Source organism: Vespula pensylvanica, chromosome 24 (assembly GCF_014466175.1).
Source record: "Vespula pensylvanica isolate Volc-1 chromosome 24, ASM1446617v1, whole genome shotgun sequence".
In the NCBI taxonomy this organism is placed as follows: Eukaryota; Metazoa; Arthropoda; class Insecta; order Hymenoptera; family Vespidae; genus Vespula; species Vespula pensylvanica.
This window is the reverse complement of record NC_057708.1, coordinates 210153-224148: the sequence shown is the minus strand read 5'-3', so window position 1 is coordinate 224148 and position 13996 is coordinate 210153. Positions and strand designations below refer to the sequence as shown.

The 13996-nt window shown below is 46.7% G+C and overlaps 1 protein-coding gene across 2 annotated transcripts in view; it reads right to left on the bottom strand.

Moving 5' to 3' along the window:
- Window positions 1–334: 334 nt before the first annotated feature.
- Window positions 335–13996, bottom strand: part of LOC122637159 (protein distal antenna-like) — a 29086-nt gene continuing 15424 nt past the window's right edge. The window contains exon 2 of one of the 2 annotated variants that reach the window (XM_043829121.1): window positions 335–4724. In XM_043829121.1, coding sequence (XP_043685056.1) covers window positions 2912–4438 — 1527 coding nt within the window. In that variant the 5' untranslated portion in view covers window positions 4439–4724 and the 3' untranslated portion in view covers window positions 335–2911. Of the gene's footprint in view, window positions 4734–13996 lie in introns of both variants that reach the window. The other variant, XM_043829120.1, reaches the window with a different exon arrangement.

Genomic DNA, 13996 nt, shown 5'->3' with positions numbered 1-13996 from the left:
TATATATATGTGTGTATATATATATATATATATATATATATATTATTATTAACGAACTTAAAACGAATAATAGTAAAAAGAAAAAAAAGAAAAAAAAACCGTTAACAAAAACGAGAGGTAGAATCGTTGCGAGAACGCTCGCTACAAAAATCATGTGCTCGCCGATAAATTCGAAAAAGTAACGAGACTTTTTTTTTATATATATATATATAGTTTTGCATCGAAAAATCGTAGATAGAATCGTCAGAAATCGTTACGACGAGCCTCGACGAAAACGTTCGATTTGCGAAAATCGATTTGCTCTCTCTCTTTCTTTTTTTGTTTTTTTAAATATATATATATACATGCACATATATATATATACACATATATATATATTGTTTACTTCGAGAAGTCATTCACACTTCTTTTAATTTGGAAAAGAGAGCACGGCTTTTTCTTTCTCTCTTTTTTGCACCCTCGCGTAGAACGCACGTAAAACTTACACGTTAAGCGAACGATAAACAATAGATCGATCGATAATACTTTGTCTAGAGAGTCGATATATCATATTAAATCTTAATTACAACAGTCCATATTCAGGAAATTTGGTATATTCTCTTATTTACAATCTTTCGATAGAAAGGGAATAAACGGATCATATTACGATCTAGATGTATTTTGATTTCGGTCCGATTATCTAAGGGAAAGGTAACTAAGTGGAGAAACGAGCGTGTTAGTGCATATTAAATTATTCGAAAGACGGAACGTCGATAAGAACAAAAGGAAAAAAAAAAAAAAACGAACGGCGTTTATCTCGCGTTGGAAGCCTCCTCCAGGCGTTATCGGAAAAAAAGAAACAAAAAGGAACAGGGGGGGAAAAAAAGGAAAAGAAAGAAAAAAAAATAGTAAAACGAGAGAAGAAAAAGAAGAAAGAGAAAAAGAAAAGAAAGAGAAAGAAGGTACACAAGTCGAAGGAGTTTAAAAGCGCAGGAAAAAGAAGCGTCGCGTGACGGAGCGCGACCGAGGAGAGAATATTAAGAACGGAGAAAAGAATTTACGTCGCCTCGAGGATCTTTGGCGATCGCGTTACGCTTCTTGGATAGGCCGAGAGAGGAGCAGAAGGGAAAAGGGAGATGTAGAGAAAGAGGGAGAGGAAGAGAGAGAAAGAGAGAGCGAACGAGCGAGCGTGCGATAGTAAATCGAGAGATTCACGAAGCGAGTCCGCGCGCCATCGCCCGTTTGTCCTTGACACCCGTCCTTTCGTATAGAGCGCGCGTGTCTTCTTTTCTTTCCTCTCTCTATCTTTTTAACATTTTCTCTGTCTCTCTGCCGTCTCTTGTCTCTTCGCCTCCTCTCTCTCTTTCTTTCTTTCTCCTCTTCCTTCTTTCGGTCTTTTTTTTTTCGCGTTTCCTCCGAAAACGAACAGAGCGTTTCACCGTGTATGGAAAGAGGGAGAGGGAGGGACAGAGAGAGAGAGAGAGATAAAAAAAATCATGTACGACGTGCATGCGTACGTGCATGGTTTGTTCGCTTCATAAAAGAAAACGAAGAAGAAAGAGGTTTGGTACAAGGTATCGTAAGGATGTAGGAAGAAAGAAACGTAGAGGAGGAGGAGGTGGAAGATGATGATGATGATGATGATGATGATGATGATGGTGCGAGGGAAGAAAGGCGAGCGAGGTGGTTTATATTCGTTATATTCGTTCGTTTCGTTTCGTTTCGTTCTGTCTGTCTTTCCGACTGCTTGCGCCACGCTCGGCGACCGGCGTTTCTCCTCGTGGTGCAGCAATAATAACGTTTCCCGCGCGTACTTCGGATTGGCTGGTGTGTCGTGTGCGGTCGCGAAGAGAAGAGAAGAGAAGAGAAGAGAAGAGAAGAGAAGAGAAGAGAAGAGAGAAGAGAAGAGGAGAAGAGAGGAGCGGTGGAGTAGTAGCAACGTGTCGAGCCGTTTTACTCGCGCTAGTGCCGCCGTGAGACGAAGGGGGTGGTGGTGGAGGAGGCAAGAAGAAGAAGAAGAAGAGGGGGAAAGAGGAGGAGGAGGAGGAGGCGCAGCTCGTGGTGGTTCTCGTTGTGCCGTTCTGCCACCGCCGCCGCCGCCGCCGCCACCGCCGCCGCCGCCGACGTCGCCGGAGTGGTGGGGCGGAGGGACCGGCCGACCGAGTTGTTTCATTCATAAAAAAGTTCTTTATTACTCTCTGTGAGCGCATGTGCTATTCCACGGAGGAGGACCTCCCCCGAGCCAGCGTAACCACGTTTACACATGGCATTATTTACTACCGCGCGAGACACGAATCGTCGGCACACGCCGCTGCAACGGTGCGGTGTACGGAACTCTCTCTCTCTGCTTACGCGTTGCTCTCTTCTCTCTCTCCTCGCTTTTCTATTTCCTCTCATTTCGATTTCTCGAACGACTCCTCTTTTCGCGTCTTTCTTCTTTTTCTCTCTACTTTTGTTTCCGACTCTATTTTTATTATTATTATTATTATTATTATTTTTATCTTTTTTAATATTACATACTTCTCCGATTACGCTCTCTCGTTCGTTTCTACCGCTCTCGCAGAGAAGCCGCGAGCTATCGGCGCGCGAGGCTTATCGTCGCCGTTCGCCGAATGGGACTTCGCGGAATAGAAGCTGGAATCCATCCTTCTTCGTCTCTTTGCAACCGCGCGCCCGACACCCTTCCCCCTCCTCCCCCCACCTCGTGTCACCCTCCATCGCGGTCCCCGTTCGTTCTACTCGATTCGTCGCGCGCTCGCGTCCTTTACACGCTCCTACTGCTCTCCCTCTCTTTCTCGCGCCCGCTCGCTCTCGCTCTCTCTCTCTCTCTCTCTCATCCTCTCTTTCTCGCTCACACACGCAACGCACGCACGCACACACACGTTCTTTCTTAAGATTATATATTTAGCATCACAGAGTGCCGCGCGCTCGCCTACTTTCTGCTATGCTTTAAACTAGACGATTTCTTTCTACACGCCTTCAATTTGTCCAAGAGATATTTAAATTGCAAGACCTGAAGCCTCGTGACGGAGGGTTCAGAACATCTATCCAACCACCTAAGGAACTTTTCGGCGTGCTCGATCGCCTCCTCGGAGCTCCGTGGCACGTCCTCCGCGACGGAATCGATTCCTTCCTCCTCGTGGTTGATACCGCGCCTCGCTTTCTCCAGGTCGTTGTTGTTGTTGTTGTTGTTGTTGTTGTTGTTGTGGGAAAGGACGTTGTCGAGAAGGGCCTTAGCTCTGCTCGGCGATCTTCTGGCAGCTGTGCTGGCCGCGATAGGCGTCGGCGTTTGCGTAGACGCGAGCAATGGAAAGCTGCACTGCTTGTACCATTGCCAGAACCACGAGCCGTCTTGTTGATTGATACTGGGATTGAACGCGGCCGATTGTTGTCCCAGGAGTTGTTGTTGCTGCGTTAGCCACAGCCAGAGGGCATCGTCGATCCTCTTGTTATTGCTCGCGGTGGTCGTCGAGCTGCCGCACATACCGGGCCCGGTAGTAATAACGTTCTCCTTTTTCGCCTTTGTACGTTGAACGCTGATACCGCAGATACCGCTACCGCTGCTACCGACGTTATCATTGGTTTTTCTTGGGGAAGCAGGAACGGGAGTCGATGGTGCCTCCGCTGCCGGTGGCAAAATCTTCCTCGTGCAAGATTTGGCGACGGAGTCCATCTGCGCCGGAGCTATCGCCGAGATGCTGTGTCTCTTTCCGGCGTTGCTGCTGCTACCACCACTGAGACCGCCGCTGCCGCCGCTACCGCCGCCGCCGATAACACCGACACCGCCGTTGCATCCAGAGAGCATATTGGTCGCGGTGCTCTTTGTGTATTGGAGGCCGTTCTCGACGAGGCCGACGGTGCTACCGTGCGAAAGACCGGCCGCCGTCATTCCGAGAAGATTTTTTGCCAGGCTACCGGTCGCGCCCGACAAAAGGCCCAGTTGCTGAAGCAGCAACGAACTGTTTTCTGGCCTCATATTGGCCATACTCGTCATAAGCCCGACGTAATCTATTTTGTGCTTGTTGTCGGGCTGATGTTGCTGTTGTTTGCCGTCGTTTATGTCGAGGCAAATGTCGTTCGTCAGGAAGGACGAACTGCCGGTGGCCGTCATGGACGTTTGTTGGTCCAGTTTCGGCCTCTTCACGCAAGGACTCTCGTCCTCGCTGGAAACGTTGGCTGATCCACCAGCGGGTATGTTTCCAGGGTTGATGTTGTTCGTGCCGGAGGACGAGGCCGGCGAGTGCACTTCGCTGTCCGGCGTCGAGGAATTCCTTGCCATTCCTCGGATCTTGTGCTCGGACTTGCACCATCCGCGAAGGGTCGACTCTGGGACCCCGATGTCTCTGGCCACCGAGGCTTTGCTCTCGCCCTCGTGGACCCTCTGTATCGCATCCATCTTCTCGGACGCCGAGAGCGCGCGTAGCGGCCGTTTACCCGGTCTCGCTGAATCCCCCCTCATCGGGACAAGACGCTATTTGCTTATTTGAAAGACGAGTGTACGATCGCGTCTCCCTTTTCTACGTTCGAACGCGCGTCCTCCGTTAACCCCGAACTACGCGCTCGGACCGATCTCTACCGTCACTAAGAACCACGGATCACTGACGATTTTCACCACTATGAAGAAACCGCACGCCTATCTATCGTCTGTCCTTTTCGAGTTTACTTACCGTTAGGAAGCGACTAACGATACGCGGTATAAATCGTAGAGAACGCGCTCGGATAAACGCGCCACCGATCTAATGCGACTCGTCGTCCTCGTAGCTATGCGCATAAAGACGCAAGCGCATGAACGGATCTCGTGTCGTCGTTTTCTCTAGTTTTCGTTATGGCACGAGGAACGAGAATATTGCTGCGTCGTCCCCGCGACCAGACGATGTTCTCGCACCGAATTGCGACGCTCAACTGCTCTGCCGGTCGACCACCGTCGGGGTATTCTTAACGTCGCCGCTCCTCCCCACTCCACTGCTCTCTTCCACGCCGCGCCTCTCCTGCCCCTCCCCATTCCTCCCCACCCCTTTGACCGACCTCTTCCTCCTCCGCCAACTCCTCCCTTACCGCGTCTCTCTCTGTCCCTCTCCCTCTCTCCTCTCCTCCCCTCACCGCCCTCGCCCTCTCCCTCTCCCTCTCCCTCTCCCTCTCCCTCTCCCTCTTTCTCCCTTTCTCGCGCGCTCTCTCGGCACCGCTGACGCTTGCTCGTCCAACACCGAACCTTCCCTCTCCCGATCCCTCCACTCCTCTCGGCAAACCCGTATCGCGAACCGCGCGGCGTTTCTCCGACGTCGTCGTCGCCGTCGCCGTCGCCGTCGCCGTCGCCGTCGTCGTCGTCGTCGTTCGCTTTCCTCCGCAACCCCTCCGCAACCCTCCCCTGCTCCTCCGTCCGTCCGTCCGTCCGTCCGTCCATTCGTCCATCCATCCGTCCGTTCGTTGGTTCGTTCCTTCGTTCGTCCCTCCCTCCCTCCCCCATTCCCTCCCTCCCCGTCCTTCCCTCCCTCCCTTCCTCCGTCCATCCGTCGAAGACGAAAACGACGCTCTCATCGTCCCTCGCGGCTTCTCCGTTGTCCGCTAACGAGCCACCTCCGAGAAACGTCCTTGATAAGAACCCTTCGAAGATCGCTGTTTTCCCGAAATACGAGCTCCAACTTTTCCAACTTTCTCTCTAGCAACCCCTCGTTCGTATACGATATAATCCAAGTGAAATATAATAAAAAAAAAAAAGGAAAGAAAAATAGATCGCACGCATATAATTAGTCGGTTCGCGGCCACCCCATGCCGGATATCCTTGCGCGTGTCACGACCGAAGGTCGTGAATGCTCAACATCCGCCATTTTCGTCTATACCCGATCTGAAACGTAGTATTGAGATTGTTCTCACGTGTTGGTGCCGGTGGGTTGATTAATAAGTGCTAAAGGATGCCTCGAAAAATCGACGAAAGACGACGTTACAGCGATGATTTAGTTCGTAAGAAACTTTCAAACTAAAAGTCTACGACGAAGGAAGAAAATGTCGTATTATATCAGCGCTTTTTTTTTTTCTTAATTTATGGAGATATTTGATAAACCGTTAACAACCAAATGGCGTAGATAATGCTTTTTATTTGGATGAAACATTTTTTACAAATAATTCAAACTCTATATCGAAATTGTTTTTACATGTTCACGGTGAACCCATTAATAAACGCCAAAAGTATCTTTCGGAAAATCGATGAAAGACGACGTCGTAGAGATGAAATCGATATTTTCGAACTAAAAAGTGTTTTCGCAATGAGAGTTAAAATACGATCTTGTATCACTGTTTTCTTTTCGAACTTGTCGAGATATTTAAAAAATCATCAACGACCAGAGAGTACAGATTACGTCTTTTTATGGCAAATCTCTCGTGATGTAAAAGTAGAATATAACACATTCGAATTAATAATTTTGCTTCTCTCCTATGCATTATATATATTTGTGTCTATATATATATATATATATATACATATATATATTTGTTATATATATTTGTCAACAACGTATTATGTATAATTCAACGAAGTTTGTCCTTTATATTGAGATTGTTCTCACGTGTTGTCGCTGATTAATAAGCGCTAAAGGATGCCTCGGAGAATTGAGAAAGGCAGCATCGTACAGATGAAATCGAAGCTCTTAAATTAAAAATGTTTACGCTTTGTAACAAAGAAGGATACGATTTTATATCGTCGCTTTTCTTTTCTACTTATGCGAATATTAACAAAATTATTAAGACGAACGGACAGGATAGATCGTTTTTTTATTATTTTGTTTTTTCTTACATCGTTAATAACAAATTTCTTTTCGATATAAAAATAGAATACAACGAATTCGAATCAACGAATTGTATCGCATATCTTTTATACAAATTTTGTCAACAACGTGTAACAATAAAAAATAAAATTTGTACTTCGTTAATCGTCTTTCATACTGTTTTTTTTTTCTTTTTTTTTCTTTTTCGCATCGAAAAACTAATCCATGGGTATTGAAGAATCGTTCGTAGAATAGTTCGCACCAAGATGTCCGATGGAAATTTCCCGATGTTAACCGTTAGTTTCGATAGATCGAAGAAAATTTTTGGAAAAATATATATTCGACGAGTCGAAAGTCCGAGCGATAACGGGAGCAAGAGTAAGAGGCGTACCACCTTTGGAAAAGCCTTAAATTTGCAGGCTGGAGGCGAAGTGCGGAGCTCTCTTCTCTTTGCTTCTACCGCCCGCAGCCACCGTCCCCGTGGGAGAACCGGATTTACGAGCGCGGCCTAAAATCCGCTCCGTAGGAGCGTTCGTCGGAGTTACACCGCGGTAAGGAACACTAGGTAATTCGCTGGTAAATTTACCGGTTCGATCGTTCGCTCTTCGATGTTGTAAATACGCGCCCTGTATTTCCCTCTCTCTTTCTCTTTCTCTTTCTATTTCTCTCTCTCTCTCTCTCTCTCTCTCTCTCTCTCTTCTCCCCACCTTTTCACGCGCGTCGCTTAATTTTTTGCATCGGAGAAAGGAGACGACGAGGACGACGCCCTACTCCCGATAATTATCGCTCGCTCGCATACCGATTTTCAGAGTTCCACTTTTCTGGAAAGAAAGTGTAGCGCTGAGGTCAGAAAGTTTTTCACAACTACTCTTCGCGTCTCCCTCTTTCTCTCGACCTCTTCAGAGACAACTTTTATAACACGAAAATAATTTTCATTTTTTTTCTTAAAAAGAAAAAGAAAGACTAGACGTCTCTCTCTCTCTCTCTCTCTTCTTTTCCCTCTCTCTTTCCTTTTCAGCGCCCTTGAAAAATTTAATATCGCTATCCGTATCTTTAATTATCCAGCAATATACTTTATTCGCAGGAAAGAAATTCGTCGTAAAGGGTAGTAGGTGATTAATAAAATTAATAAAGATATCAGCGGTTAACTTTCCTTTCCCTTTTTTTTTTATTTATTTATTATAACGTTAGCTTTTTCGTTTCCGATCGAAATATAGAATCGTCGGATAGGAAAATATCATCTTTCGAAAATGTGAAGACGCACGAGAAAGAAATTCGCAACGATAGCGGATATCCCTTATCGACGGGTTTGGTTTCGAGGACCGGTGCGACTATTAACGAATTGAGTTGCGTGCGTGCGTTACGTACGTACGTACGTGCGTGCGTGCGTGCGTGCGCGCGTGAGAAAGATGGACGGAGAAAGAAAAGGGTCGAGAGAAAGAGAGAGAGAGAGAGAGAGAGTGAGAGAGGACGATGATAGGTCGGAGGGAAACAGGCGTCGCGGAGGGTAAGAGGAGGCAAAATCGATCGACGCATCCTGTGTGTGTACGACGACCCGTACTTTGAGCGCCGCCAAGAAGACGGCAGTAAACGCGTGTCCCTCTTCCCTTCTTCTTCTTGTTCTTCTTCTTCTTCTTCTTCTTCTCTTTCTTCTTCTTCTTCTTCTTCTTCTTCTCCGCCTCCTCCTCCTCCTCGAACGTTCCTCGAGCAAGCCGGTAACCCGTACAATTAATTTTCACCTGCCTTCCTTCGTGAGACAAGCTTTCGCGGAAGGATGTGCGACGAGCGGCACACGTGCGCTTCTCTCTCTCTCCCTCCTTCTCTCTCTCCCTCCCTCTTTCTCTCTCTCTCTCTTTTATTCTTTCTTCCTTTCTTTCTATCTTTCTTTCTTTCTTTCTTTCTTTCTTTCTCTTTCTTTTCCCCTCTCTGCTCGGTATGAGTTGTCCTTACGTGTACGCGCGATGCTACGTGCCGCAATAATACTAACCGTGAACCATGAACGGCGATCTTAACGGTCATTGTTTCGTCGTCGGCGTCGTCGGCGGACCATAAATTGGCAATGGGATCGATTTCTTTCTTAGGAGTTAAAGAAACAACTTTCGTAGAAGATGATCGACGTGGAGATTTGTCCGCTTAAACTTATCTATTTTCACTTTTCATATCGATACGAATTATACGAAGTAGGTGTCGGTATTCGATACTCGAAAAAATGAAATATTACATTACGGATGTTTTAAGGACGACCGTATATAGCCTCGAAGTCTCGCAATTGGCGCCAGCTTTACGATCATCGTCTTCGATACGAAACGTCCGTTGATCCCGATCGGTCGTACCTACAAATATATTTCTCGCGTAAGAGCAATCCCTGTGGAAATTGAACGAATTAGACGAATTTACGTTTTACGAAAATCGAAATTTCGTAAAAATCGAGTGAAGCGTTACTTGCCGTTAAAGAGTTTTTAACAATTACGAGATATACGTTAATTTATATATTGAAATTCGAATGCGATGTAAAAAGTTCGAAGAGTTTAGAAAAGAAAAAAAAAAAAAAAAAAAGGAAAAGTTTTACGAATTCGAGCAGACGATTAGAACGTCTTATTATAATTCTATTACGGAGTTTGACTCGCGATAAGTGACTAAGTATCTGTGATTTTATGAAGAAACGCTCGTAAATATTGCTCACGTCGCATCGACGCAATCGCATTGCGGAAAAACGAGGTAAAATAACGTCGATATCGATGTTCTATCGTACTCGAGCATTTTGATAATATCTACGAATATCAGCTATGTTTTCGTAGACGTTGTTAACGAAGTAATAAACAAAGGTATTAACTTGTTTACAGGCTCGTCTTTAGCCGGTCGTGACTCATAAAGGGACTTTATAAACGGGTCGTTCGAAAATACGATGAATAATTATCGGGCGTCTATTATTTAATGAAATAGTTTCGTCCACGTTATTCGATTCGTTCTATCGACTTTCGTACGTATACGAATCGATGAACGCACATCCCGTTTAAAATTTGTTATTGTCATTTTTTATTCAAAAACCATTTCGGTCGGTTACAAAAATAGACCATATTCGAAAATTGATACGTGAAAAGCTTCGGGCAGATACGCGTACGTATGCGCGTATATAGGTACGTACGCATTCGCGTTTTCATACCGATATGCCCACTTATATATAGGTATGCATATACTCTATGTACACATGTATATAGCCATATATATGTATACACACACACACACACACACACACACACACACACACACACACACACACACACACACACACACACACACACACACACACACACACACACACACACACATACATATTTCGACGTATCGCCACGTAATTGCATTTGAAATGGTACGTTTTAATTCGTCCACTTTATTAAAGTTACCTCATTCGGGTTTAGCAAAGAGTGCGCGAGGTTTAAAAGCGCGGAAACGCAGCGACGAACTGCGGAATCACAGTTCGATGAATCAGATTCACGTTCGCGGAGAATACTCTTTGGTCTATACGAGTGAGTGTGCGCGCGCGTCCGTGTGCGTATGCCGTTATCGTCACGTCCATCAAATTTATCTTGCGTTTTGTGAATGTATACGATTAAATTCGTATTTTTCCAAATCTTTTCAAACGACGTTACCTATCTTTACTCGCACGGCCATGCATATACGTGTATACGTAGATATCGTTATATTCGAAAAACGAAAATAGCCTTTAAGATCGAGTATAGGAAACCTTTGGAACGACCCCCAGCTTCGACAAAGACGCGACGCGACGATGTCGTCGAGAGCGAGATGGATCGACGAGAGGAAGAAAGGATGGAGGTTGGAGAGTGGGGAGATGGGAGAAGGAGACGGAGGGTTAAGTTCATTCATAAAAAAGAAAATTATTACGCTAGAGGAGATGCGACTCCCGCAAAGGGAATAATGGCACAACCTCCGAACGACAATTAACCCCACTCTCATTCCTTTTGTCCATGAAACCCGTGAAAGATCAGATCGTGATAAAAAGCTCATCTCCTCTACGTTCTCTACTGCTCCTCTCTCTCTCTCTCTCTCTCTCTCTCTCTCTCTCTCTCTCTCTCTCTCTTTCTCTGCGTCTCTTCCTCTTTCAAGAAATCGTGCGAGAAAGAACGATCGGGAAATCTTCTCAAACTTTGATCTCGATTTTTCTCATCGAATCGTTCTAGAAGCAATGTCGAGAACGTTTCGATATCGTTCCCACTCGACAACTTGGAAAGATGTATCGATAGCCGAGTATCGGGCCAATGTCTATTACCATCGCGAAACACGTATCCGATACCGTACCGACCTGTTGACCTTCAAACTTTTCCTCCGCAAGAATTCGCATTTTCACGAAGAACGTGGCGATTTCTTTTCTTTGGGTTATAACTTTCGAACGATTATGAGTTTCTTCCGTTTTCGTTCCGTGTTAGAACTTTTCTACGACGAAAACTGTTCTCGCGATATTTCCCTTCCAACTAATTTTTCTTATCTTCCGACGTTTTCTTCGCCCTTAGAAAAATATCGTTTAAGGTAATTATTTAAGTATATTTGCTGCGATATCCATCGAAAGACAAATGACTAAATTGACCGAAGCATTTATCAGGAAACTAATTCGCTCGATGAATATTACCAACGATTACTTCCACGTTGATTCGAATAATCCAAATTCTACATTGGCTGGATTCTCATTTTCGCGAATTTTATGTTCAAGCTCGTTCTCGAAATGGAGCTTCTCGAACGAGTTTTTGTATCTAAACGACCTACTCCCTTTAACCGTCTACCGTTAGCAACCTTCTCTCTCTCTCTCTCTCTCTCTCTCTCTCTCTCTCTCTCTTTCTATCTTTCACCCTATCGCGAGATTTCGGAATTTCCAGCCGATAAAAAACAAGATCGATACCTCGGCACCCTATAGCCGAGCTAGAGGAGGAATACCCACGCTAGTTCGCTCTCCCACCCTCGTACGCTCGCGCGTCACCCATACCTAGACGCACACCTACAACGTCCGGTCAGGCACCCACATAATCGTCGCCGAGGAAGAAATCCTCGAAGTGCCCGCTCGGAGCTCGAGTAGATGGAAAAGGAAGGAGGACGACGAAAAAGGAGGTGGTGGAGGAGGAGGCGAAGGAGGTGAAGGAAAAAGAAGAAAAAGAAGAAGAAGAAGAAGAAGAGGAAGAAGAAGAAGAGAAGGACAAGGAAGGTTGGCCACGGTGGCGGCTGCCGATGGTAGAGGAACGGAGAGCGCGGTGGCAAAGAGGAAAAGGAGAGCGACGGCCGCTTGGGGGACGGGGGGGACGAGGGAGTGAGCGAGGGGGAGAGAGGGTGGTGGGACAAGGAGGTCTCCGTGGAAATTTACCGGAGCGCGAGTTACGGGAACTTGGCCGTAGCTCGTCGAAGGTTCGCTCGCTCGCTCGCTCGCTCGCTCTCTCGTTTATTCGTTCGTTCGTTCGTTCGTTCGTTCGTTCGTTCGTTCGTTCGTTCGTTCGTTCGTTCTCTCGCCCTCGTATATATCGCGCACACCGGCTTTCGTATCCGCGGCTAAGAGCAAAGGGGCGCCAAGGGTTCGCCTTTGCCATTGCCGTCCTCGTCCTAGTCTCCTTCTCGTCCTCGTCCTCGTCCTCGTCATAGTCATCGTCGTCGTCGTCTTCGTCGTCGTCGTCGTCGTCGTCGTCGTCGTTGGTGTCGGTGGGTGGCGAGGTTTCGTGGGATAAGAGAAGAGGATGTCAGTAGGGGAAGTGGGAAGAAGGTGTGAGATATATATATACATATATATATATATATGTACGTGTGTATATATATATATAGAGAGAGAGAGAGAGAGAGAGAGAGAGAGAGAGAGAGAAGGTTCGAGCGCACCGTGTACGCGTCGTGGTAGATGGAAGGGGTGGGTTCGATGAGCGAACTAGGGTCTCCGCGGGTCGCGGGACGAACTAAGGGAGACCTCTCTTTCTCTCTCTCTACCACTCGCGTATCGCGTATACTCTCCTTTCTTCTATCTCTTTCTCGCTCTCTCGTTGGCGTTGGTTCTATCTCGCGCGCGCGCTCGTTCGCCGTGTATTCCGCGGTAAACGGCCAGGCTTGGTCGGCGGACCCTCGCATGGCCTGCAGCTGTCTCCTAACCCCTCTTTCTCTCCGGTATCCTTGCTTCTGTCCTCTCCTCCGCTCCCATCGCGTTTCTCTCTACTCTACCACCCTACGCGCTTTACGAGATAGCGAGAGCGAGAGCGAGACCGAGAACCGAGAACCGAGAACGAGTATGAGAGAGAGAGGGTGGGAGGTGCTGGCTGCCCCAGTCCTATGTACTAGGTATCAGGGCCGGACGAAGGAGAGAGAGAGAGAGAGAGAGAGAGAGAGGATGGGGGAGAGAGGAAGCTACCCTGGTGTAAATACATAGCTCTACGGTACGACCGACCAACCGACCGACCGACCGACCGCGGGCTTTGGACGACCCGAGGAGTTAACTCGCGACGGAGAAAACGGGATATCTACCTACCTACCTACCTACCCATCTTCCCATCTACCTAGCCAAAAGCCAGAGAGAGAGAGAGAGAGAGAGAGAGAGAGAGAGAGAGAGAGCGAGAAAAAGAGAGAAAGAAAATCGACAAGCCCGCGAGACTACTTTCGTTCGGTTATTTCGACGGGTATAAAAGCTGCGAGAGGCTCCCGTCATCCTTCGCGGTCCGGTTTCTTTTCTTCCTAAGTATACGCGAGAAAGAAAGAAGGGAAGAATTGGATGCTGATCGATAGAACGTGCGGTGTAAGTAAAAAGGAACTCGATGCTCCTTCTCTTTCTCTTACCCTCTTCCCCCTCCTCCCCCTCCGTTCCCTCCACCTCTCACCGATTCCAAATCTTCGACGTTCCATTTTACTTCTCCTCATTTTGATCGAAACTCTTAACTATATTATGACTCTGAATCGGTAGAGGCTTCCACGATTTTTCGTGGAAAATGGTAAACATGGAAATTGAGTGGAGCATGCTTTTGGATTAATAAGAAAAGTTACGAAGTACCCTCGACGTACTTACTTTAACAGGAATAATCAAAGTCGTGAAACGCGTTAATCGTACCTACGGTCGATGGAATATGAATTAAGACGTCGTCTTTGAAATCCCCGAAAAATACTTGAAACGGGCTCTATTCGACGTTCCTACACCGTTTGCCTCGAGTCTAACATAAAACAAATGCAAGTGTTCGGCATAACGGTAATGTCTTTATGGTTCGAGGACTTTGTCCCTCGAGTTTAGGGTC